Genomic DNA, 27,983 nt, shown 5'->3' with positions numbered 1-27,983 from the left:
ATACACCGAGGCAGAGGAACACGCTCCGGTAGTCGCGTCTAGAGTGAGTCTCTCGGTATTCGCTGCCAGTTTGCTCTGTCAGGGAATTCCGGGGACGTGCGGTGACGTCAGCGAGCGGACGGACGGACGGAGCAGGGCGCAGGAGGGGCGTGTAGTGTGCGTGTCGTGTCTGTGTGTAGAAGACGCAGCCAGAAGCCAGTGGGTTGGTGTGTGCCTCTGTAGCGATAGCGTCATAGGTTGAGCACTGAGCCAAGAGACTTGTCCCTTTAAAACACAGTTCGATTCAGCGCAACCTGATTCCCTTATGTCGGGAGAGAGAGCGAGAAGAAGACGAGGACTGTAAAAAGATAGAAGGCAAGGAGAAAACAAATGGAATAATAAAAAGCGTATCTCGCTTGTCGGCTGAAACTAGGATTTCAAATCCAGACATAGTGACATTAGTTGAGCGTCAAGTGATACAAGTTTACAAGAGCTTCGAAAGGAAGCGAGTGAGACTAAGTGAATCAGTTGTCTGAGTCGCTGGAATTTAGCTGTACAGAGAGAGAAACTTGCAGATACAGCACCAACTACTGCCTGGATTCAGGACACTCAGCAAATACGGACTACAGTGGTACACACTGGAATATTTTTATGCTGAAAAAAACACGTTTGTTTTGGAAATATTCTCAACGATTTCTACTACTCCAGACAGCTGTACGTGAATATCTTTATTACTACTGTGTTACATTGTGGATGTCTTTATAACGAGCTGGTTACATTCTGTTGCAATACTGTAAGAATGGAACGTAAATTGTAACTTTGTATCTTGCGTCGCTGTTTGTCTAATGTACACAGAGAGACATTTTGCCATTTGCCGTTTTTACTTGAGCTCTTTTAAGACGAGTTATTTGTAAAAAAATAAATAATAATAATAATAATAATAAAATACAACAACAATGTAAGTCGTAAAACTTTAGTTATCTGTAAATGTCTACTTGGGATTTTCAGAGGTTTCTCTTCGGCTTGTTTGTTCACGTTGATAACAAGAGAGCGCGTTCAGAAAGTGAAATCAAGGGAAAGGGTAGAGGCGCTGATATTCAAAGAGTTGTAGTCTGGTAACGTTACAGTGTAGTAACATTTAATAGTTAATAGATTAAACCGGAAGACTTGTTTGCTCACGCTGGGTTGTTAATGCTTGTCGTCTGTTTCAAATGTATTACATGGGGAATACGTCGCCTATTATAATTCCCATTTTAGCTCATATGCAATGACATACATACAGTCTACATAATAGGTTGAATGCGTAAATTACAACGACTATAGTCTATTCTCTTTCTACTTTGTAGTCATATATTGATAATTTATGCGTGTGCGATTGTTTTGGTGAATTTATTTTGACAGTAGAAAGAGGGGGGCACTTCAGAAACATAGCATCATCCCACGTGTGTTTGTGGGACAGATAAGAGGAATATATGGAGGGAGAAAGAAATGGCTTGTGTAAGGATCTCCCCCCTCCTCCGCGCCTTTGTCTGTGGGAGGGCTGACTGAGGGAGTGTTGAGTGGGGATGGGCATACAGAGGGAGGCAGGCAGGCTGCCTTATAAAGCGAATGGATTGCCCCTAGTCAGACCTTCCTCGCGCACACAAAGAGCCGAATTGAAAGGAAGTAATTTGCATCGTCCACGGGGGGAGGGTGGTGTTTTTGGTGTGTCACTCACTGTGTCTCAAAATACCCCTTTCTGTCTGGAAGACCCGTCAGGGAAGAGAAATAGCACAGAACAAGCAATTGAAACACGCGTGGAAAAAGGTGGCAAGTGATGTGGTTTTTCTCAGTTAGCCTATTATTGACGGTATTCATGATAATTTGACGGGATTGTAGTCTAAAATAAAAGCGTTCATGCAAGAACTCGACTCGGTGTTATGCATTTTATGGGCCGTTATAAACCGAACCTTGTTCTAAGGACCGACGTGTGCTGGCATTGGGTCGGTGAAACTCTTTGAACCCCACTTCCGATCAATCAAGGCGATTGACATGGAAACGAGTGGCGTGTTTCTTGTTTGTGACTCTTTGAAGTCTCGAGCTGTAAAGTTAGGACAGGCAGAAAGCTGCTTACGAAAATATATTTTTTTATCTCCTATCATACAGCTCTTTGACTTCTTGGCTGAATAGGAACCAAGTAACTGCTTCTTGCTCTGGCTTGAATCACCCGCCCCCATTTGTCCGGTCCCGTGATCTGAATGCCAGTGAATGAACAATCGCCGCCCATTCTACTACTCCTATGACGAATATGTACGGTTAAAGTTGTACACACACCAAATATTTGTCAGAATACTTATTAAAGATGCACTATGCAGAAATCGCTCAGCCTTTTCCAGGTTGCAAAAAGTATAATATTTCGCATAATTTCAGTTTATGTAACAATAAAGCAATTATAGTGTAGAGAACATTTTTACCATCTAAACCGCTGTGAAATATATTTTCCATAACCAAAAATATTGTATTTTCAGCTGTTTGAAGCTGGTGTACAAAAACGAAAGTAAAGATGCAAAAACTAAACTTAAGAACGGGAGGCATAGAAATAACACACATAGAACAGATCTATCGCTTCATAGACTTGCTTTCAATGAGAATGACAGATCTATAACTCACGTTTCTATGTGAATTTGCTCAGGTTTCCCCAAAAGTTACATATTAAGGCTCAGTCAACACTGATGAAAGGGTAATAAGCAGGGCTACAGAAAGTGTGTAACTGTGTGTGTCGGGATAGGTGATGGATAAAGAAATGTTTGGCCCATGGTGTTTTGAGAATGGTGTTTCTTACATAATTGACAGGTGGTGTGGGTGTGAGATTGGTTGTAGAAACAGGTGTGGCTTGTGTGTGTAGGGGATGAGTGGTGGTGGTGTAGGAGGTGTTTGTGGCATGAGTAATTTGGGTCAGTAGGCTAGTTTAAACGGCTTAGTCACCTAACACTCCCTCAGTCATTGAGGGAGGTGGTGATGAAATGGGATCAGTGTGTCAGTGTATCGTGTGAACTTCTCTCATGTTGTTCAGGTTCTCGCACATGCTTTTACATCCACTTTCATTGTTTTGTGTCTGTGAAAAAACAAACAAACTTTCATATTGGGTGTGGGTGTGTGGTTATTTGGGTCAGAGGCAAGAGGAACTACCTCGATCATGTCAGACACCAAAAGTCTTGTTTTACTCTACCTGAAACGAAAGGTGTCGTTTCATCACCATGGAAGCGGAGCACAGCATTTGTCATGCTGCAAACAATAACATGAGCCTCTGTCCTATCTCAAACATCTAGCAGGACATTTTGATAACAGTCCAACATATTATCAGGCAGCACTTTTGGATGAAGACATGTACATATTGCTTCCACGTATCCAATCCTCTCAAATATACAGCAGTGTATTATAGAGAGTAGGGCCTAGAGGTCCATGTAGAATTGAGAATAAGAACGAGTCTATTGATAGGAGAGCAAAGAAGCAGGGTTGACCTATCCTCATGTTAGTGCTCCTGCTAGGTGAGGAGGTGGGTGAGAGGAGGAGGTGGTAGGAGTTACTGGGGTAGAGCTCAGGCAGCTCTGTGTGGAATTCCACCTAGCAGTGTGAGGTCTCTAGTTGTGACTCTATGGAGACCGTTAGGAAAGGCTGGTGTACTACAGTGTGTTGAATATGGCTATGTTGGTGAGGTCATTTTGTGTTTCTGTCTTTACGTTCTACAGTTCTAGAGCCATATGTGTTCCTGTTATTAAGTTCCAGAACTGTCTCTGTGTGTGTGTCATGAAACTCTCTTGTGGGATCTGTGCGTATTCTTTAGTTTTGTTATCACTGGCAAAGTACCACTGATGATGCAGAAGTGAAAGGGAGGTGTACAAACGTGCATGTGTATGACTAACACACCAGAACACACACACACAGGGAAGGAATGTACTGTTTTCCCCTCTGTCACCTCAGTGACTACTTTACTCCAACTACTCTGACTAAGAGAGAGAGAGGGGTCAAGAATGAGTGTTAGAAAGAGAAAGAATGGGAGAGGACAGATAAAGAGAGAGTGGCTAAAAGAGAAAAGTTTGAAAAACAAAGAGAGAGAAAGGGGTGAGGACAATCAGTAAACGAACAGTCCAGTGTTCTTTGGGCTAAATGAACAAACAGTAACAACAGCAGACATGTCTATGTGCATCATTATCACTGTGCTTTCTGTCTGTTCACACATAACTAGAACTGTGTAATTATTAGCTACCAACTAATATAATATGAACACCGGACTGGACGGTAGCTGTACCTAATCTGGCTTTAACTCTGATAGGGAACCTTCAGTCCAAGAGGTTTGTTGACTACCGTCAGTCATGTTCTCTGCTCTGTTATGTCCCGATAGACAGGCACACACACGCACACGCACAGATAGGGGTGGGAGTGTCGAGGCTCAGGTTGTCCTTAATGTTGTTGTTCAGTGGAGACATCATCACAGACCTCCAGCTCTTGGAATGAACATAAAGGACAACCTGACTCTCAACACACTCCCACCTCTATCTGTGTTTGTGTGTGGGGGGACGTTCTGTCCAAGTGGTTTGTTGACTACCGTCAGTAATGTTCTCTGCTCTGTTATGTCCCGATAGGCACAGCCACTCTCAGAAGGGGGTGTGTTGAGGGTCAGGTTGAAAATTAGGGACTGCTGATGAAAAGTAGCTGCGCTTAGCGAACTCTGGTGCACACATCATATTTCACTGTCTGAAATGTATGTTTTTAATTGCACATGGTCCCTTTAAATGAACTACTAGTACTACAGGTTGACCTTAATGTTAATGTTGTTCTTGGAATGAACATCAATCTGTACTAGGTAATAGAGAATGTTCAATATGTACTAGAGGGAATAGAGAATAGTGGAGAAAGAAGTCGATCTCTCTTGAGAAAGTACTTTCTCTTTATTTCTGTGTCTCTCTCTTTCTCCACCTTAATAACCGTCTGCCGCGACGCCACCGATACCACGGCAACCGTTGTCTAGGAAACAGTCTCGGCTCTGTTGTGGTCTGCCTGTGTGTGTTTCTGGGGGTACTAATCAGGGTGCTTACTTGTTTGTTTGTGTCTGTCTTGCTCTAAATTCTGGGAAGTGAGGGCATGGGTAGTACTGAAGGCACTGGCTGGGGGAGGGGGGACTTTGGGATGTTCTGTCCCTTTCTGGTCCCCTCATACAGAGAAAGCAGGGTGTTGTGTTTTATGCTGTTTCCCTGTGACAAAGAAAGGCAGGTTGGGTTTTTTGAAGTGAAGGAACGGGAAAGTGAGTGTGTTTGATCGAGTGTTATAATTGTCGATAGTGAACGTAAACACACACGCACGCATGTGGTCATTCAGATTTCGGCGGCACAAATATCACATAACATATTTCTATATGGTCACATCCCGTTTTCAGTCTCTCACAGACATTCGTATAGTGAGTCAAAGCTTCACACACTGACACACACATCTGTGTGTGAGTGCTCAGACGAAGGCATGGGCTCTTGGTCTGACTGCCTGTCTCCCTCTTGAAGTCATGCTGTTTCTGGAAAACAAGAAAAGAAGAACGTCACCCCTTCTTTTGAAGTCTTGTTCTGCGAAAGAGATGTTGAGGGCATCTGCTTGAGTGACTGACTGGAAATAACATTAGTCAACAGACACGCATGTCAGTCAGCGCCCCCTAACTTTATTAGCAGACAATCAAGAAAAACACTGCCTTTGCGTAAGCAGCCTTCAGCCTTGTTTATTGTCAGTTACCAGTCAAATTAGGTTTCTCTGTTCTGTTTGTGTTGACATCTGCTTTAGAGCGTCTAAGTCTTTGCTTAAACACGTGGTTGACAGGATGACGTCATGTCTGTCTGACATGAATTCAAATGTTTTAGAAGTGAAACCCTGTTATTTATTTTGTATTGACTCACATTTACTCTCACTCAGCCACATATTTACACATTCATATTTTGTCCGCACACACACACATTCTCACACACACCGTTTCTGTTCCACAGGAAACTTCTACCATGCCCTCACCCCTCCTCAAGACATCCACACACACATCTCAGGGAGGCTAGCTACTTCCTGAAACTCTGACGACAGCTTCCTGTCTCATCTCAGAGCAGCATCTCCCTCTTCTCCTTCTCTTAACGTCACACACATGCACCACGTCTGTGTGTGAACCGTCCTTAACAGTGAAATCTAGCACACACACATACACTCTGACAGTTGTTACAAGCACAGGTGCGATGGCAGTTAGATAAAACAGCTCTTGCTGTTTCCATCTCCTCAACCTGCGTAAACCAACAGGCTGCCAAAATACCACACTAGACTTTCAACCCTGTACATGTAGTAGAATATATCCGAACATTTCACCATGTCTGCCAGTAAAAGTAATGGTAGAGGATCCAGAGAGAGGGAGGGGTGGAGAGAGGGGGAGGGGGGGAGAGAGGGAGAGCGAGAGAGAGAGAGAGAGGTGTTGGGAAAGGCTTTCCTCCTGAGTGTACTTGGACCAACTCTCAGAAACAGCACATGTTCAACTTCACTCCAGCCAGGATGACAATCCACGTTCTCCAACAGAATGGGATATGAACATATTTCCGCCCTCTCTCTCTCTCTCTCTCCAGTTCTCTGTGAGTGCTTTTCAACTGAACCCAACAATGAGCAGTAAGCTGTGCAGAGACCTAAATCAGCACATACAAACACTACCTTCTTTTCAGCTTGTGTTGTCTACCCTTATTCTTGGGGCAACAGTCACAGTTAAAGGCCTGGTGTTACAGTAAATAGGCGAGAGGTTGTGAGTTTGCTGTGACTCTGAGCTGATTCGGTGTCATTTTTAGAAGGCCAAACAGCTAGACCTAGAGATTGGGCAGCAGTGCTGTACTATAATTAGTGTGGAGGAAGAGAGAGAGTTACTTCTGTTCTCTACTGAGCATAAATACCCGCTGTAGGATGTTCTCTGTGTGTGTTTGGCCGTGTCGGTGCTCTCCCGGTGTGTGTAGGCGGTAGTGTGTGTGGGAAAAGCTTAGATGCGTTGGTGACGAGCTAGCCTGCATCACACACAAACAAACACACACACTGTGGGAGCCTGGCAACGGAACGGACGCAGGCAGGCTGTGTGTTCCTGGCTGAGTGTGTGTGTGTGTGTGGGTTTCCTTTAACTCAATCCCTTTTTAGGGCCAGGTATGTAATGGACCAGTGTGGAGAGAAACCCACAGGCTTTCCGCCTCCCTCCCTCATCTCTCGCTCGCCAGACATGCCGGAACCTTCTTTCTCTCTCTCCCTTCTTTCTCTCTCTCCCTTTCTTATCAAATTGATCACTTATCTCTCAGCCTGCCAGGAACTACTGTCTGCAGGGTGTCATCTTAATGTCATCCTTTATCTCCCTCCTGCGCTCCTACTGGCTCTCTCTCTCAATTCAATTTCAATTTAATGGCTTTATTGGCATGGGAAACAAATGTTTACATTGCCAAAGCAAGTGAAATAGATAATAAACAAAAGTGAAATAACCAATAAAAAATGAACAGTAAACATTACACTCACAAAAGTTCCAGACATTTCAAGTGTCATATTATGTCTATATACAGTGTTCTAATGATATGCAAATAGTTAAAGTACAAAAGGGAAAATAAATAAACATAAATATAGGTTGTATTTACAATGGTGTTTGTTCTTCACTGGTTGCCCTTTTCTTGTGGCAACAGGTCATACATCTTGCTGCTGTGATTTCACACTGTGGTATTTCACCCAATAGATATGGGAGTTTATCAAAATTGGGGTCTGTGTAATCTGAGGGAAGTATGTGTCTCTAATATGGTCAAACATTTGGCAGGAAGTTAGGAAGTGCAGCTCAGTTTCCACCTCATTTTGTGGGCAGTGTGCACATAGCCTGTCTTCTCTTGAGAGCCAGGTCTGCCTTCGGCGGCCTTTTGCAAATAGCAATGCTATGCTCACTGAGTCTGTACATAGTCAAAGATTTCCTTAATTTGGGGTCAGTCACAGTGGTCAGGTATTCTGCCACCGTGTACTCTCTGTTTAGGGCCAAATAGCATTCTAATTAGCTCTGTTTGTGTCAAGTAATTATCTTTTCGTTTTCTCATGATTTGGTTGGGTATAATTGTGTTGCTGTCCTGGGGCTCTGTGGGGTCAGTTTGTGTTTGTGAACAGAGCCCCAGGACCAGCTTGCTTAGGGGGCTCTTCTCCAGGTTCATTTCTCTGTAGGTGATGGCTTTGTTTTGGAAGGTTTGGGAATCGCTTCCTTTTAGGTGGTTGTAGAATTTAACGGCTCTTTTCTGGATTTGGATAATTAGCGGGTCTCTGTGTCTCTCTGTCTCTATGTGTGTGTGTTCATAGTCAGTTATCTATATTTAACTGAGCCCTTCTATGTCGTCTGTCTGCCTCTGGATCATACCACTATGAGGCTGGCAGGGGAGTTCTCTGTTTGGGAAGTCTCATTACTGGAGTCAGACAGGGTGGTGATTTGGTGACTGACCGAACTTTTGTATTTAGCTTTGTAACAGTGGTAGTTGAGTTCTAGTGGCTTATCATAGTATAAAAAAATTATTGCAAAAATAGTTTTATTTTCACATACTCAGTGTATATTAGAGAGGTGAGTATTGAGTAATGTTTTGGTAGTTATGGTTAGCAACGGTTGGCATGATGATGTTGGCATGGCCTTAGCCTCGCCTTTCTCTACCAGAGTGGTAGCCACGTGTGTGATGCCATAACCAGGACGACGGAGGTGTTGACTGGAACAGGTCTTTGATGTCTGTCATCATGGGGGTTTCACTGTTACCCAGGTGACATATGGGGGCTACCGGGGGGAATTCACACGTTATAAGATTTGTTATGTTGCGCAAGATTCTTAGTTGCAATGTTAATTCTGCTTTTGAGATTCTGCGGTCAGTGTGGCAACATCAATGTAGTTTGTTGGAATTGCCCTGACCCAATTGGGGAAATAGGCAACACCACATTAGAACACAACATCTAAAAGTGACAAATAAGACCCCCACACACTTCTCTGTAATTCTATCATGGTTAGGTGGTTTGGCGATTCCTGTCTTTGCCATAAAACCCCCGACCTGCCTATCTACGTGTTTCACCATACCACCGGTTCACTAACCACCGATGACGCCACCTGAGAAAATCCCTGAGACGTCACGCCGTCTCTAGCAACGCCCCCGGTCACCTGACCGTAAGTGGCGTCTCAGGGGGAGGGGGATGAAGGGTTAAGTCTGGGGTTTGAGGTAAGCCCTTTCCACCGACCGCTGGGCGTGGCGCTGACTCACTCACCGGGGGGGTTCCCTGTGCTGTGACACCCAGGATGCAGCATATCACAACACACACTCTCTCTCTCTCTCTCACACTCACTCACTCACACACACAGCATACTGACAGCCTTTCTCTCTATATAACCTGAGAAAGCTTGGGTCTTAGTGTGCTTTGTAATAGTATCTGATGTTTGTTTCTCACTCAGTTCCCCATGTTGCACGTTTGTTCGTTTTGCTTTCCTCTCTCCTTTTCTCTCTTTCCCTCCCTCCCTCATCTGTCTCTCTGTGCCTCTACTCTCTCTCCTTTCCCCCCTCTCCCTGTTCTCTCTGTCTGTTGTTGCTGCACTACAGTTTCACGTGTGATAGTTGACTTAACGTGCCAACCTCTTCCTGTGAGAGAGGCTACTGGTGTTTATATAGCGCCAGCCCTTGTGCCTCTAACACAGTTACTCTCACCATTGTGTGTGTGTGTGAGCCCCCTCTCTCTTTGTGTTGTGTCAGCCCCCTGCCGATTCACCCTTTCCCCTCCTGCCCTCCCTGGGTTTCCACACACACACACACACACACACACGCCGTGTCGACTAGGGAGTCGAAGCAGTGGAGAGCAGAGGAAGAGAGGAGGGGTGATTCTTTTTTCGCCTCCTCCAGCCGTCTCCATGTTCTTAGTAACCATGGGAGAAAGAGAGCGAGACAGAGAGGGTGAGAGAGAGAGGAGGTTAGACAGTCATAGTTATACCTAAAGTCCCTGTCTTGTCTCCTGACTGACTGATAAATGCAGTGTTAGAAAGTTCTGGCTATTGTCTGGTTTCTGATCCTCGTTTTCATCCTGGAGAAGTCTACAGACATTGTCTGATGTAATAATATGAGTATAGCTATTGGGTCGTTCCACCTCAAAAAGCACAAGAAAGAGGATTTCGACACCCACCGTCTCAGATTGTTCTCAAATCGTTTCTGTATTTAGAAACCGATATGATTAGCATTCTGGAAACATTATTTTTTTGTATATATAATTTGATTTCTGAGAAATTAAGCTAATTGATTGCACCCAAGTTGGCTATTTTAATTCATAGAATTCATATAATATTCAATAAATATAGTACCTAACATCCATTTTGGACCAGAATAAGAAACTCTATATTTATTGGAAAGGAGCATCAATATCACCGTGCACTTTCACCACTCTGAAGTTCATCATAACTTATTTCATATGTAGCCTAATAAAGTGCATGGTTTACCGAGTCGTAGTGGGAGGACCACACACCCTGACTCCAAGTTTACTTCCATATGATGGTTGTTATATCAATATTTGCACATAAAGGCGTTTCTACCACCATTTCTCACATAATAATTTTACCAACAAAAAGATCCCACCATGTCGAACGAACAAATTATATGTCGGCATTTATAAAATTGTACTGCAACTTCCTGTTTCCATCACAGCTGTTGTGATTATTTTTATATGGTATGACTTTTACTTGCATAAAAACTGTGGATGGAAACTTGTTAGAAAAAAGTTTGGTCCATATCGGATGTTAGGTACTATAATTATTGAATATTAATTGAATCCTATAAATTAAAATGGCCAATTTGGGTGCAATCAATTAGCTTAATCTCAAATTATATTTCAACAAAATAAAGTTTCCGGAATGCTTACCTTATCTGTTTCTAGCTACAGAAACTATTTCAGAACAATCTTAGATGGTGGGTGTCATGGCTTGCTGAAATGACATGGAACAACCCTAATTTCTGATACATAGAGCTATTGGCTAATTGTGATTGTGTGTTAGTTTAATGTGAACAGATGTTGTTGGTTTTGGCTGCTATCTGTTTTATGATGATTTTATATTAAATCTGACTCTCTCTTCTGATTGGTCCAGGGCTGAAGAGATCCCAGAGATGATTGGCTGTAGAAGCTGAGACTTGACAAGACAGAGGATCTTGAACTAGGTGCTATTCTGAAAGGTAAGCGAGTGTGTGTGTGTGTGTGTGTGTGTGTGTGTGTGTGTATACAGTGCATTCAGAAAGTATTCAGACCCCTTGACTTTTTCCACATTTTGTTACGTTACATCCTTATTCTAAAATGGATGAAATTAAAAATGTTCCTCATCAATCTACACACAATACCCCATAATGACAATGCAAAAACAGAAATAAGTATTCAGACCCTTTGCTATGAGACACGAAATTGAGCTCAGGTGCATCCTGTTTCCATTGATCATCCTTGAGATGTTTCTACAACTTGATTGGAGTCCACCTGTGGTACATTCAATTGATTGGACATGTTTTGGAAAGGCACACACTTGTCTATATAAGGTCCCACAGTTCACAGTGCATGTCAGAGCAAAAACCAAGCCATGAGGTCGAAGGAATTGTCCGTAGAGCTCCGAGACAGGATTGTGTCGAGGCACAGATCTGGGGAAGGGTACCAAATCATTTCTGCAGCATTGAAGGTCCCCAAGAACACAGTGGCCTCCATCATTCTTAAATGGAAGAAGTTTGGAACCACCAAGACTCTTCCATGAGCTGGCCACACTGCCAAACTGAGCAATCGGGGGAGAAGGGCCTTGGTCAGGGAGGTGACCAAGAACCCGATGGTCACTCTGACAGAGCTCCAGAGTTCCTCTGTGGAGATGAGAGAACCTTCCAGAACCACAACCATCTCTGCAGCACTCCACTAATCAGGCCTTTATGGTAGAGTGGCCAGACGGAAGCCACTCCTCAGTAAAAGGCACATGACAGCCCGCTTGGAGTTTGCCAAAAGGCACCTAAAGGACTCTCACACCATGAGAAACAAGATTCTCTGGTCTGATGAAACCAAGATTGAACTCTTTGGCCTGAATGCCAAGCATCACGTCTGGAGGAAACCTGGCACCATCCCTACGGTGAAGCATGGTGGTGGCAGCATCATGCTGTGGGGATGTTTGTCAGCGGCAAGGATTGGGAGACTAGTCAGGATTTAGGGAAAGATGAACGGAGCAAAGTACAGAGAGATCCTTGATGAAAACCTGCTCCAGAGCTCTCAGGACATCAGACTGGGGCGAAGGTTCATCTTCCAACAGGACAACGACCCTAAGCACACAGCCAAGACAACGCAGGAGTGGCTTCGGGACAAGTCTCTGAATGTCCTTGAGTGGCCCAGCCAGAGCCCGGCTTGAACCCGATCGAACATCTCTGGAGAGACCTGAAAATAGCTGTGCAGCGACGCTCCCCATCCAACCTGACAGAGCTTGAGAGGATCTGCAGAGAAGAATGGGATAAACTCCCCAAATACAGGTGTACCAAGCTTGTAGCGTCATACCCAGTAAGACTCAAAGCTGTAATCGCTGCTAAAGGTGCTTCAACAAAGTACTGAGTAAAGGGTCTGAATAGTTCTGTAAATTCTTTAAATTTCTAATACATTTGCCTAAAATTCTAAAAACATGTTTTTGCTTTGTCATTGTGGGTATTGTGTGAAGATTGATGAGGGAAAAAAAACGATTTAATCAATTTTAGAATAAGGCTGTAACGTAACAAAATGTGGAAAAAGTCAAGGGGTCTGAATACTTTCCGAATGCACTGTGTGTGTGTGTGTGTGTGTGTGTGTGTGTGTGTGTGTGTTCGAACGTGTGTATGTATCTTTTTATGTGTCTGTGGGAATGTGTTAACCAGTCAGAGCTGTTTATGATCGTCTGGTCCTGGTCTGTCTTTACATGGCACTAGTATGGTATCGTTATCCAACACACACACACACACACACACACACAGACAGATGAGTAGAGGGGAGCGTCAGCGTGGCTCAGTGTTGGTTTTATTTCCATCTCTCTGGAAGCTAAAAACGGAGCGCCTGAAATATCTTCCCCCTAGGCTTTTAATAGCAAGGCGGCGCTAGGGATGGAGACAGAGAGGGATGGAGGAGAGAGGGAGGGAGGAGAGCGGGAGGGAGGAGAGAGGGAGGGAGGAGAGAGGGAGGGATGAGAGAGGGAGGGAGGAGAGAGGGAGGGAGGAGAGAGGGAGTGGGAGGCCCTACACACACTAGCAGAGCTAATTTAGGAACCAACGTTGACTAGAGTGGGGAACTTTGCTGGCTCATCGTCACGGTGTGTGTGTCACGGTGTGTGTGTCACGGTGTGTCTGTCACGGGTGTGTGCTTCTGTTTGCATTTTGAACAGGAATCTTCTTCTGTCTTCTGTAACTCTCTCTGTTTGACATGGACTGAGTCTTTTCTATTTCTTTGAAGTTTTGGTCCTGTGTGTCTCAGTGTTAGTTTTTCTGGGTGGTGTGACTTTTTGTATTTGTGTGTCACGGTGTGTGTCACAGTGTGTGTGTGTGTGTGTCACTGTGTGTGTCACCATGTGTATGAGTATATATGCCAGGCTATTTTCTGTGTTCTCCAACTGTTCTTTTGTTTGCCTCTCTGCCATGTGTGGGAAGGTGTGTGGGCATGAGATATAGCCAGCACAGCCCGTCCTCTCTTCCATCCCTCCCTCCCTCCTTCCCTGAAGAGCACTTTTATTTCCCACCCATCTATCCTCCCATCCTGTTCAGACCTTCTGTTGTGTCTTCCCCCTGTCCCTCTCTCTCCCTCTCCATCACACCTGTTCTAATAATGGGATTAAAACCAAGTGGATCCAACACACACACATACATAGATACTCTACAGACGCTCACACAAAACAGGCAGTACAGCCACACACCCTGTGCCCTTGGTTAGTCTCTGTGGGTCTCTACCCCCCCTGTAGGGATTACAGTAACCTCAGTGTTCCCATATCATAGGTCCACTAACTCCCACAGGACCATCTGTGCTCGGCTAATAATCCTAAAGTCAGCTACAGCAGAGCTACCGTCGCCCCCTAGGGGCTGGGACACAGTACAGCACTACCAGAGTGTACTAGCTAATAATGACAGATGGACAAAGACGCTGCGGTTACACTGTAATACCTAGACCTAGAGTCTATGGTGCAATAGTTGTTAAATAGATAAACAATTACATCTGCTGCCTCCCTCCAACTCCACACATACTGTATTTTAGTCACAGAGAAGTTTGTAACCTCTCTCCGCACCAAATGTTCCATATCTAGACTCCTCTCTTCGTTTACCTCTTCTTCCTTGCGCTGTTCTTTCCTCTGTCCTATTTCCTCAGTCTCAACCCCTCCTCTCTGTCTGCAGTGAGTTTCGCTCTACAGCTGAACTATATAATGGAAAACCTACTGACAATTATTGACTTGTATCTCACTTCCTTCCCCTCTCTTCCTCCTCTTGTTCTCTCTCACTCTCTCCTCTCTCCCTCTCTGTCTGATTCTCTGTTTCTCCCTCTCTCATTCTCTCTCCTCTTGTTCCCTCTCTAGCCTAACAGGCTGTATTGTATTGGTGTTGAAGACAGGTGTGAAGTCTTCCCTTAGTCTTTGGTGTGTGGCCTTCTCTGAGCTGCAGTGGAGGGCTTCACAGACACAGCTAGTGTGGTGAGTAGAAAGCGTATACTTGCATTTTTGGGCAATCCACAAATGCCACATAGGTTAATAGTTTGTTGACAGTGTGTGTGTGTCTGTGTGTGCATGTGCATGTCCGTGTGTGAGAAACAGAGGGAGTGTATGTGAGTAATTGTGTGTTAATTCCCATGCAGAGGGCACACATTGTGTACATACTGAGAGTGTATCTCTCCAGTGTGTGTGTTTGTTCCATATATTGAGTGTATGTTTGTGTGTGTTGTCCTCCTCGTCCTACAGGCTGGATGCATCACGCAGTAGAGCAGTTTGGTGGGCGTGGCACACGGGACTCCTTCCCTCTGGACGGACTCAGCCGGGGACCATGGGCTCCCGTGGGCAGCCGCGCCACCTGGGCGCCACCTGCCAGGTATGTTAGGTTTCCACGGCAACCAACAAGCCACACACACACAGCTACTAGTCAATTAATTACACCTACACTGACTGACTTAGCTTCACACTCTCTCACTTGACTACAAGTTCACTGTTAATTGTTATTGTAGGTTAACATGTATTTTTCTCTCAGGTAAAACAGTTCGTATCGCACAGTATTTACTCTTGTTCTCTCTACCAGGTGTTCGACAGGTGTCAATCAACACCAGGTCCTCCCCCATGTAGCGCCCAGTCACATGGGTGGACTGAACCATCCCAGTAAATTCTTCAATAATGGGTGAGTCCGGCAAATATTCCTGTTGGGCTCATACGGTAATATAATCTGATAGCTGTAGTCTCCGCCTTTCTTGTCTTTCCTTGTCACGTACATTCACAGCTCCAGGCTGTAGTCACTGTAATCTGACTCTCTCTCTCTCTCTCTCTCTCTCTCTGTTCCCAACAGGACCATGCAGGTGCGTGGCGGTGAAAAGCTGGAGCTGTCCCAGGCCATGTTACCTGGCCTCCAGAGAGGGGACCAGCAATGCCCCCTTCCTCCCCCCCACCGGGTGTGGGAGCAGATGGGTCAGCTGTATGAGTCACACCCCCCTCCTCATTCACTTGAACCCCTACCCGGCCTTCACAGCGGTGGATACAGCGCCGGGCCTCCTACCCACCTGCCTTCCAGACCCAATCAGCTACTGAAGGTGAGAGAAGGAGCCAATGATATCATCAGACAGGACGAGTGTAGATAAATGAGTGGCCTATCAGTGAGCGACGATAAAAGTTGGATGTCTTGTTAGGAGATGTAATCCTGCCTTTTCCTCTCTCTATCTCCTTCTCAACCCCTCTCTCTCCTCTCTCTCTCTCTCTCTCTCTCTCTCTCTCTCTCTCTCTCTCCTTCTCTCTGTCAGTATGAGGGTCCTCAGGAGCATCATGTCCCCAGGGGTCCAGCGTCACTGGGTGATGATATGTGGGCTCAGATGCAGCAGCAGCAGAGGGGTTACCCAGGGAAGATGCTGGGGGGGCAGCTGAAGAGGCCGGCCCCCCCTTTAGGGGAGCACTCGGTCATCCAGCACACCCCGCCCCCCTCCCTTCACCCCTTCTCTCGGCCCAATGAGGACTGTCCCAGTCCTAGCAAGAGGAAGAGGAGCTCTGAGCAGGTACGTGGATGACTGAAACCGCTGCTCTCAACACTTTACTCATACAGTTATATTTACACATACAGGATAAAGAGATCCAAATCTATACTCTCCCATATGTAGCGTCAGGTGATTGCATAGAATTATTTGTGACCTTTTGATATCTAAACTTAGTTTGTTCTTGTAATTTGACCATGTTGTTATGATGGGATATACTGTAGTATTAACATAGTTACTCTTCTCCTCTACAGGTTCCTCACCCAGGCATGCAGAGGTTCTCTGGCCCAGGAGGACACCCCCTGCCCCCCCAGCAGCAGCCCCTGTCCCACCCCCCCCCTCCCCCACCCAAACCTGCCTTCTGGAACCCCATACATAAGGGGAACGCCCCCTGGGCCCAGCCCGAACGCAAGAACGGGCCTCCAGAGTTCCAGATCAGAACTGTAAGAACACTTAGCACTGCCTCTTCGTCAAGAGCATGAATTTAGTGTACTTATCAAATGTAGTTCTTTTTTTTGAGAGGGGTGGAACTTGGTTAGTTGTGTTTGGCATAAAGTAACATGTCAGTTTATGAGATTCAGGTTAGGTAGTCAAATAGTTTGTCTATGGTCTCCTAGCCTTCCCAGAAGTTCTTAGCTAATCATGTCTCTCTCTTTGTCTCTGGTAACAGGAGTCAGCCAAGTCAGGTCTGGGCGGCTACACCTACAAACCTCCCCCCTCCCTCCGCCCCCTCGCCAATCTCCCCACCCCGCATCTCCTCCCTGGGAGACTACCCCCAGCGGCGCGGCGGGGCCGCCCCACCCCACAAGCCCCAGTTCCCACCTCAGGCCCTCAATCAACCCCCCCACAATAACCACCCCCAGTACCCCAAACAACCAGCTCCAGCCCCGCCCCTCATGGGGATGGAGCCCCGGGGAGGTCCTCCTACCCCCCAGAGAGGCCCTACCGCTGGGGGCCGAGGAATCAACAACCAGCCCCACTCCCATCCTCCTCACCACCAACCTCCAGCAAGGGGGGACAGTAGAGGAGACAGGGGCTTTAGGGAGACCCCCCAACCCTCACCAGCAAACCACACCGGCGTGCCTTACAGCCACAACCCCCACCTCCTTGCCCCTGCCAGCAGCACCGCAGTACCTCAACAGCACAACCCCACCACCCCCCACCATGAGGCCTGGAGGCCCCAGGGACAGGGCCAGGGCCAGGGCAGGCCACAAAGCAACCACCCCCTGGTGAGTCCCAGGCTCCCAGCAGAGCTAATGTTATACCCAGCCTCCATTTGTTAGCGTGTGATCTCCACCTTTTTCACACTGTAATTATTTTCTAAAATCCAAATCGACGGCGGGCTCACGAAAACCTAGGCACTTCACGTAGACCTGAAGAGTTCGGGAACAACTCCCATTTTACCCGCTCATAGGCTCAAATGTCATTTAGCAGAGGGTTCAGTTTGGAATTGACTGGTCTTAGTTAATGGACTTTTGCTAAGAGGAAATGTAAACTATATCAATTTTGTTAGTATTGTAGTGTATCAGCTGCGGCCCAAATGGGCCCCATCACAAGTAGTGCACTGTATAGGGAATAGGGTGCCATTTGGGAAGCAGCCTATGTCTGTTTGGATGGCGCTCTATCTCCAGTGTATTAATCTACCATATCTGTCTCTCCCTACAGGAGTCAGGTCTCTACAGGGCAGGGCTGGTATCTCCGGGGCAGCAGCAGAATCAGAACCAGGTCGGGGAGACCCGGGGTCCAGCGCCCCTCCAGCATCATCAGCACCCCTACCCCCACGTCAGCCCCCCTCAGGCCACCCCCATACCTCCTACCAGGACGCCTGTCATCACCCCCACCTTCACCCCCCAGCCCCCCTGCTCACAGTCACATAACAACCGCTACAACAGTAGTAGTAGTAGTAGTAGTAGTAGTAGTAGTAGTAGTAGTAGTAGTAGTAGTAGTAGTAGTAGTAGTAGTAGTAGTAGTAGTAGTAGTATCAGTAATATGACTGGACCTGCACTCTCCACTGTGACCACAGCGCCACCTGCTGTGTGTTCAGCTAACAACACCCCCACCAGCAGCAGTTGGAGAGGCAGGGAGACGATGGGACTGCTCCACCAGACCTCAGTTCCGTCTCAGCTGGAGAGGGACCCAGAGAGGGGGCCCATCAACCCCATGCTGCACCCAGGGTATCAGGGAGCCCACGTGGGCACTGCCAGTCACCCTCACCCCCACCGGGCACCACCCAGGCCCCAGCAGCAGCCTAGCCACCACCACCAACAGTCTGTCCAGGGGAAGGGTTACTACGGACGGACTGAGCCTGATCGCACTCCTTCCTTCTCTTCGTCATCATCCTCAGGACACCAGAGGGCAGGGGAGAGCGTCATCACCAGCAGAGGGTCTCACCCCAACCCCCTCCCGCAGACGGCGGTCACTAGCTCGCCCCATGACCGCCCCATGACCACCCCCCAACCCCACACGGTCAACTCTGCCCCTCAGCTAGCCTCCAACCCCTCCTACTCCAGACTCTGTGCCCAGCCTACACCCCAGGCCCCCCAGGCTACCCCCACCTCAGCCCAGGGGTATTCTTGTTCGCGACCCCAGCCACCTCCACCCTCAGCCCCGCAGTCCATGAAGGAGGCTCTGGATAAACTGGATGCTGAGCTGCAGGGTCATATGCAGGCCGAGGAGAGAAGGAGGGACTGGGAGAGAGAGCAGGAGGAGAGGAAGAGGAGGGATTGGGAGAGAGAGCAGGAGGAGAGGAAGAGGAGGGATTGGGAGAGAGAGCAGGAGGAGAGGAAGAGGAGGGAGTGGGAGAGGGCGGAAGAGGAGAAGAAGAGAAGTAGGGAATGGGAAAAAGAGCAGGAGGAGAGGAAGAGGAAGGACTGGGAGAGAGCGAGGGAGGAAGAGGAGAGGAAGAGGAGGAGGGAGTGGGCGAGAGAGGAGGAGGAGAGGAAGAGGAGGATGGAGAGGAAGGTGAAGGAGGAGATGAGCAGGAGCAGTAAGGGGAGAGAGGAGTCCGCCATCGAGAGTCTGGAGAGACTCCTGTCAGGCAGCACCTCTTCTTCCCCACCTCCTCCCCTGTCCACTGGCTCCACCTCCTCCTCCTCCTTTGTCCTACCTCCACCCCCACCACCCCCCAGCCAGTCCTCCTCCTCGCCCCCCTACCCCTGGCTGAGCCGGGGCGGGGCACCCCCTTGTCCCCCAGGCCAGGCACCACCGTCTCCTGCCCCCCTGGAGAGGTCGCAGCCGCCCCCTCTCACCCCCCAGACGGACTATGCCAGGGAGAAGCAGAGGCAGAGGGAGAAATGGGGTGGAAGTCCCCCGTCGTCATCTCACAGTAGTAACGTTACCTCAGGGAACAACACCCGGCCCTCGTTGGGGTCCTCCTACCCCAACCACCCCTTAAATAACACCACCATGCGAGGCGCCCCCCGTCCATCCAAAGATACCCCCCATCCCAAGGAGAAGGCTAGTCAGCAGGCCAGAGGAGGAGTGATGGGGGCTATGGGTCCCCTCCACACCTCCAGCACCATCACCCTCCGAGAGCCCCCCAAACTCTACCAGGCCTTCCCCAGGGACAGCCTTTCGTCCGTGCCCAACCCCTCCAGAACCAGCAGCAGCACCTCCAGCACAGGGGGCCTCCTCCACAAGCGCATGCCCAGCGGAGGCCTGGGTAGCTGCGCCAGCAGCAGCAGCGGAGACTCGGAGAGCGCCCAGTTTGAGGAGGAACCATCAGAGCTCTCTACGTTACTCCCGGACGGTCTGGCCAACATCATGGCCATGCTGGATGAGTCCATCAAGAAAGAGGAGGAATCTTTATATAGCAGCGACCGAAACGGAGCTAGAGAAAACATTGTCAACGCCTTCTCTGGTACCATGCCACTGGTCAAGAGCTACCTGTGCGCCCCGGACCTCATCCCGGCGCCCAAGCAGCAACCGCAGGACGACTTTGTTGGGGCGAACCTCAACTCCAGCCCCCCCGTGCTGAGCCGACAGGGCTCCCTGGCCTCCCCCTGCAGTCGGACCTCCTCCCTCAACGAGGAAGAGGAGGAGGGTTGTCTCACCCTGAAACCCGCTCCGGAGGTCCACAAGCCAGCTGTCCCTCTCAACCCCAACTCCCAGTCGGGGACTAACTATCGCCACAGCGACCTGGCTAAACTCTACGGTCTCCCGGAGCCCGCGAAGAGCGAGTGCGACGACGAAGATGAGGAAGAGGAGTCGGAGACTCCGTCCAGTTCCCCTCCCCCGCCCCAGAGGCCCCACCTCCACCAGACGGGGGTGAGCAGCACCAACAAGTCCCTGGCCACCCTGGAGAACCAGAAGTACACCTACAGAGGAGGTCCATTTGGCCGCCCGCCCCCCTCCGCTCTGGGGGGAGTAAAGTACTCCTCCTCCCTCTCTCTGGGTCCCGACATCCAACATCAGCAGAATAGCACCTCCCCCACCTCCGATTCCACCAATCACCCGGGCTTTACACCGTCATTGACCCCGCCCCTAAAGTCCCGCCCACACTCACCCTCCAGCTGGGAGGCGAAGAGACAGGTCAATATAAAGATGGAGGAGCCTGATATCTGGAGAAATGGGAGGGAGGCCATGGAAAAGAGGATCCATTCCTCAAAGGAAGAGTCAAATTTGAATCCCTCCACACAATCCATCAAGATGGAGCCAAAAAAAGAGATGAAGCTCACTACCATCTCTGAGTCTTCTCTGGCTGAGCTGGGCCGGAGCTGTGAGGTCTTCCTGACCCGACACTCCAACTCCCTCCCCAGCAAGAACACCTCAGACAGGACCAAGACTGAGCTGAAACAGGAGGACATGCACCACAAGCCTGAGAGAGAGAGGGAAGGAGACAGAGAGAAGGATAGAGAGACAGAGAAGAAGAGGAAACACGGCAGCAGCAAGACACACCAGGAGAGGAAAGAGAGGAAGAAAAAGCACAGAGAGAAACGAGAGGAGATGTCCTCCTCCCACTCCTCCTCTTCCTCCTCCCACTCCTCCTCTTCCTCCTCCCACTCCAGTTCCAGTTCCAAACGGCACAAGGAGGGCAAAGGTCACAAGGAGAAGAAGGACCACCTGCGGATCCTCGGGAACCTGGACCTCCAGAGCAAGGAGATCCGGGAGAAGGACTGCGACCACGTTCACTCCGACATGGAGAGAGACCGGAAGAGGAGGAAGGAGGCTGGGTCCACCAGCGAAGACGAACCCTCAGAATGGGCGTCCCATAGTAGAAGTGAAAAAATATCTAGTGTCATGTCCTCTTCTCAGGGCAGTGAGGCTGGTTCGACACTGCAGGGTTCAGCTGCTGACTTCATGAAACTGAAGGCCCTGTCGGACGGGCCGCCCAAGGAGCTGAAGATCAGACTGATCAAGGTGGAGAGCGGAGACAGAGAGACGTTCATCGCCTCGGAGGTGGAGGAGAAGAGGACACCGCTGGAGGAGATCAGTATCAAGAACACAGCCGCAGAGGTCATACGGGCCTGCAAGTGAGTATGGAGGGAGAGAGGAGAGGGGAATGGAGGGAGAGAGGAGAGGAGAGGGGAATGGAGGGAGAGAGGAGAGGAGAGGGGAATGGAGGGAGATAGGAGAGGAGAGGGGAATGGAGGGAGAGAGGAGAGGGGAATGGAGGGAGAGCGGAGAGGGGAATGGAGGGAGAGCGGAGAGGGGAATGGAGGGAGAGCGGAGAGGGGAATGGAGGGAGAGCGGAGAGGGGAATGGAGGGAATAACAAGGCAGGAGTGTTGTAGGTGAGAGAGTGGGGTGGTCTTACCAACGAGAAGTAGAGGGTTTCATTCTAGTAAATCCATTTCTAAAAAGACAGTGTTTTTTGCTCCAGTTTGTGACTGTGTTTGGTCTTAAACATTTTTTTTATCTCTTCTCTCAGGGGTGCGAGTGTGAAGGGGAAGTTCAGAGAGTCCTACCTGCTCCCTGCGTTCTCTGTCAAGCCCCTGTTTACTACAGAGCCCATCCCACGGGAGAAACTCAACCCTCCCACACCAAGCATCTATGTAAGTCCCTGTCATTCACCATAACCCCACCACACATCTCACATATCTATATTCACACACTATCTTTCTGTACTGCCCTCTGTTGGTAGAAAACTGCACCTGACGTGAATTATAATTGTACTGACTGTTCTATCGTCTTCCCCCCTCTATAGCTGGAGAGTAAGAGAGATGCCTTATCCCCAGTACTACTGCAGTTCTGTACTGACCCTAAGAACCCTGTTACTGTTATCAGAGGACTGGCCGGATCCCTACGACTCAGTGAGTCATACACACACACTTCACATCGTTATCAATCATTTATTCAACACTATCTACCACAGTAACCACACAAATCATTCAATCAAACTGCACTACCTACCTACAAATAGTAATAAAATGACTTGGTACCATTCCCTTTGGGAGTCCCTTCATGCCGCACCATGTCATCCCTTATATATTTGTATATTAAACCGCTATGTTCCTCTCTCTCCCCTCCCTCCCTCCCTTTCGCTCTCTTTCTCTTTCTCTCTCTCTCTCTCTCTCTCTCTCTCTCTCTCTCTCTCTCTCTCTCTCTCTCTCTCTCTCTCTCTCTCACCCTTCAGACCTGGGTCTGTTCTCCACTAAGTCTCTGGTGGATGCTAACTCGGAGCATGCTGTGGAGGTGAGGACCCAGGTACAGCAGCCTGCTGATGAGAACTGGGACCCCAGCGGCACGGGGCAGACCTGGCCCTGCGAGAGCAGCCGCTCACACACCACCATCGCCAAGTACGCTCAGTACCAGGCTTCCAGCTTCCAGGAGAGCCTCCAGGTATGGATGGATACAATGATACATGTAGAGGCACACACCATGTATACACACACCTCTTCTATATAACTTACCTCTACCTTCTTCTTTTCTGTGTCTTCAGGAGGAGAAGGGGAGTGATGAAGATGATGATAATGAAGATGAGGAAGACAAGGAGAAAGAGAAGAAGAGTAAGGAGACTAGCTCTGAGACGTCTAACAAAGACCCCACAAGCAAAGACGCTATCAGTACCGAGCTGAAACCAGTGGGGAAGATTATCAAGTTTGGCACCAACATTGATCTGTCAGACCCCAAGAGGTAAGCTGGAGATGCATTCTATTACCACATAGAACATGTGGAACTTTTCTCATTTGTTCCAGAACTTTCCTCTGAGGTTTTGCTGACCCCTACTGGTCAGGTTTCCATACTGAATCTTTATTACATGAACCACATCCATTGCTAAGCAAGGCCATATTGCGCAAAATCACTATAGTAAATAAGCTCCTTAGTGATGATAGCATTGATGCAACTACTGCCACTCAGATTGTGTTCTGTTGGCCAGTTTAAAAAAGACAATAACCCTGACCTCCCTCTCCCCATCTATCTCTCCCTCTCTCTCTACCAGGTGGAAGGCCCAGCTGCAGGAGCTCCAGAAGCTTCCAGCCTTCATGCGCGTGGCGTCCAGCGGTAACATGCTGAGCCACGTAGGACACACCATCCTGGGCATGAACACTGTCCAGCTCTACATGAAGGTCCCCGGCAGCCGCACGCCTGGCCATCAGGAGAACAACAACTTCTGCTCAGTGAACATCAACATTGGGCCTGGAGACTGCGAGTGGTTCTCTGTGCATGAAAACTACTGGCCGGCCATCAACGACTTCTGTGAAAAGTAAGTCGTGTGGACACTGGTTGATACATAACCATGATTTACAGAATGTGTTGATGATGAGGTACAAGAATAAATTTCTGATTTGAGCCTGTTTGATGTAGAAAAACAATCTGTCAGATTTGCTCTTCCAAGTAACTAGAGCTCATCTCAGCAGCTCAGCTTGTAAGTCCTTAGAATGTAAAATAGCACAAGTGTCTCATCTACTCAAGCGTACCATTCTCCCAATGTATCACCCACTACCTTAGAGGATCTAACCCCCTCCTCCCCTCTCTCTCTCAGGCATGGAGTAGACTACCTGACTGGTTCCTGGTGGCCTGTCCTGGAGGACCTGTACCGCTCCAACATCCCTGTGTACCGCTTCATTCAGAGACCAGGGGACCTGGTGTGGATCAACGCAGGGACCGTCCACTGGGTCCAGGCTGTGGGCTGGTGCAACAACATTGCATGGAACGTCGGACCACTCAACTGTAAGTTAACTCCCTGACAAAGATAGCTACATTACTGTTTGCTACAGATGCAAATGTTTGACTCACCCATCTACTGAAACACATTGCAGTAGAGCCATTGCTTGACTTTTATGGTTAGTGTTATTTTATGGACCTGTTGGTCTTTGTCAGTAATTTTGGCTTGAGAGTTTTGAACTTCAGGGTAATGACCACAGTCCAAATCCACAACAATGAAACACATAAGTAGAGGACTGATGTTGAAGATCCTATGTAAAAACATACAAGGTCACTAACAATTATACTGTTGAAGAGCTTTTATAATGTCAAGTACTAATGTTCCCGTTGTTCCTCTCTGCAGCCTACCAGTACCAGCTGGCTCTGGAGAGGTTTGAGTGGAATGAAGTGAAGAAGGTCAAGTCCATCGTCCCCATGATCCACGTGTCCTGGAACGTGGCCCGCACCGTCAAGGTCACCGACCCAGACACATACAAGATGATCAAGTGAGTACTGACCGACTGATGATGGGTCCTTTATTTAAGCAGTAAGGCCCGATGGGGTGTGATATATGGCCAATATACCACGGCTAAGGGCTGTTCTTATGCGCAACGCAGAGTGCCTGGATTCAGCCCTTAGCCGTGGTATATTGGCCATATACCACAAACCCCTGAGGTGCTTTATTGCTATAAACTGGTTACCAACGTAATTAGACAAGTAAAAAGTAATTTTCTGTCATACCTGTGTTATACGGTCAGATATACCACGGCTTTCAGCCAATTATAGTGATTTGTTTATTATACAGATGGTGTAGTTAGAAATTACACAGGTGTAAATATATAATTTTGTTCATATTTATGATGTTTCAGAAGTTTGAAACATATTGGTGTGCTGCTCACTCCACCCTGGCTCTAACCTCACCCCCTCGCCCTCCCTCCCTCCCTCCCTCCCTCCCTCTCTCCCTCTCTCCGTCAGACACTGCCTGCTGCAGTCCATCAAGCACATCCAGGTTCTGAGAGACCAGCTGGTGGCAGTAGGGAAGAAGATCTCCTACCAGAGCCGGGTGAAGGACGAGCCAGCCTACTACTGCAATGAGTGTGACGTGAGTAACACATCTACCCAGTACCTACCTACTGCCCTCTCAATACAAACCCCCAGTCTGCCAGCACCAAACCGCCTTCTAACTGAACCCAAAACACACAAACACTTACCTCACAATCAGAGAGAGCCTGTCTCTCTTCTGAAACCACATTACTTCAACCCCCTATCTTCCCTCATGATTGCTCCAGCATGCTTTCAATTCATCCCCATGCATTACAATACAAGCCCTTTCCCACAGCCCAGTGATCCCTGGCTATATACTGAGTGTGTGTATGTGTCTCCTCTGTCCCCAGGTGGAGGTGTTTGACCTGCTGTTTGTGACGTCTGAGAGCGGCAACAGGAAGACCTACGTGGTCCACTGTGAGGACTGTGCCCGCCAGAGGAACCCCAGCCTCTCCAACAACGTAGTGGTGTTGGAGCAGTACCGCATGGAGGAGCTCATGAGTACCTACGACACATTCAATCTGGTGAGGAGACACACATATTTTTCTTACGAGACACACGCATATCTTTCTTATTATGAGACACACACACACACACACACTACCTTTTTGTTTTTTTGTAAGACACGAGCGCATACTCACTCTCCCACTTGTAAGTCTGCACTGACTGTGTTTTGTATACATCTGCCTGACAATCTGAGGCCAGTGTATCTAATGTTTTGTCCTCTGTCTGTCTTCTCTCTCCAGGCTGCAGCGCCCAGTTCACGGTGATGAAGCTCCTCCACGTCTCAAAGCCATAACCAAAACTCCTGCCAGACAGGACTAAACACACCTTTTAAAATGTATTTTAACCTTTTTTCCTTCATTATTTAAGATATTTGTACTACTACTTGCCGATCAAAACAGCCAATCGAAAACCAGTTTACTACTCATCACTGTTTACAAAACCAAACCGCCAATCAAACGCCAGTTTACATTTGTTGTCAACGGTGCTCAAGATCAGCTTACTGGTTTCTGGAGGACTTGAAAAAACGGAAAGGCAGTTGGTGCTAGCTACCATTGTAAACAAGCAACTGAGTTGACGGTTGTTATCAATGGCATGAATTTAGTTATTTCCGGATTTCTTTAAAAAAATTGTCGTCTTGAATACTGAAATGTGTAAATGCTGTTTGTATTTTTTTGTGGGGTGCTGTTTTTTTCCTAAAATAATTTATGTTCTTTTTTTTTTTAAAGACTAGATCAGCCTAGATATATACCACATTGGCCTTGTGACTTGTATTTAGAAGATAAATAAGATGGAAAATACTAATAATAGAGATACGAACATTTTTCTAAAAGCATTAAGAATAAGAAGACACATTTTTTGTTTGGAATGCTTCGAAACATACGGGTTTTAAAGACGTTTTTGTTTTTTAGTTCTTGTCTTTTTGACTCTTGTATGTGTTGTAAATTTTGTGTTTTTACAAATGTATAATGTTTATTTCCTTGGGAGAAAGAAATAAGTCAATTGTCACACCTCTTTAGGAGTACATCAGGTCTTTGTTTGAATTAATTGCTTCCATTTTTCATCGTGATAATTTTTTCAGTTGGTGTAATAATCGTGTTGTACCTCTGATTTCGTTTTGTTTTAAGTATTATTTTTTTTATACAGATGTATTCTTTTTTTGGGGGGGGGGGATTTTACATTGTACATTGTTCTTTTTTTATTTAAAATGTTTCTATTTATTGGATGTCAATGTTCTCCCCTTGTTTTTATTAGGGCTGTACAGGTTTGAAAGTTTTTTATGGTGATTCTGAGTCCTCTAACAACTTACAGGAGGACAATGTTTTCTCTGGTGCTTCTTCTGGTTCTATATATATAAATGATATTTCTAATGAATATAACTTACACCTTCCCCTGTAGTTGCTAGGATACACAGCCGAGGTAGAAAGTTGACTAACGGAATACTGTCTTTGTAATGCGTGAAAAAACAAAACTACATTTTCTGTACCTTTTTTATCTGAGAAATCGTAATTTTGTTTTTCATCAATTTTAGGGGCCTTTAGATGAAATTAATGATTTTTTTAAATATTATTATCTGTTGGAGTATTGACAGTTCTCTGATGAACAATTTCTTAGTTTTTTCCCTTTTTAAGATGAGAATTCTATTTTTCCTGTTGCAATATACCTTTTATTTTTCTTCTCTTTGTGGTCATTCATTTTAAACTGCACTGTTTAGAGAATTCACACACACACACACACGCACACGCACACACACACACAACAAACTGAGCCAGACATGTCTTAAACACTTTGTGAATTTGTGTGACATTACTATGACTATTATTAATAAATGCTTTTGATAAAGCCACATTTGCATATATTTTTCTTAACTTTAAAATTAAATTGATGGGACAGACCTCAGCTGAACCGCTAACACAGTCACATGAGTGTTCTTGCCAATGTCTGAAACAGACCACATCTCATACCAGATACCACCACCAATTGGAAATCACCTAATGTAAAGAAATAATGTAACATCCCAGTTTGCAAATGTGAAAACATAGAAGCCCACAGTAGCCAATGTAACTATATAACATCTAGTATAGAATCTAGCATTATAAATCAATGAATAAAGCCCTCAGGGTTACCCATGTACATTTGGCCTGTTCA

General features: G+C 47.2%; 1 protein-coding gene across 1 annotated transcript; it reads left to right on the top strand.

Annotated features, from left to right (window-relative positions):
* The first annotated feature begins 303 nt into the window (after positions 1-303).
* On the top strand, positions 304-27,681 carry LOC123482981 (lysine-specific demethylase 6B-like). The gene is given in 21 exon segments (XM_045212237.1): positions 304-693; positions 11,114-11,198; positions 14,561-14,674; positions 14,939-15,065; positions 15,270-15,365; positions 15,531-15,771; positions 15,979-16,227; positions 16,458-16,646; positions 16,874-17,055; positions 17,057-17,432; positions 17,869-21,674; positions 22,072-22,195; positions 22,348-22,453; positions 22,777-22,982; positions 23,083-23,276; positions 23,584-23,847; positions 24,127-24,314; positions 24,652-24,793; positions 25,263-25,389; positions 25,682-25,855; positions 26,078-27,681. Coding segments are annotated over 18 exon segments (6,810 nt in total). The 5' UTR covers positions 304-693; positions 11,114-11,198; positions 14,561-14,674; positions 14,939-14,943; the 3' UTR covers positions 26,102-27,681.
* The last annotated feature ends 302 nt before the right edge of the window (positions 27,682-27,983 follow it).

This window comes from Coregonus clupeaformis, unplaced genomic scaffold (assembly GCF_020615455.1).
Source record: "Coregonus clupeaformis isolate EN_2021a unplaced genomic scaffold, ASM2061545v1 scaf0001, whole genome shotgun sequence".
NCBI lineage: Eukaryota > Metazoa > Chordata > Actinopteri > Salmoniformes > Salmonidae > Coregonus > Coregonus clupeaformis.
This window is presented reverse-complemented; position numbering and strand designations above follow the sequence as displayed.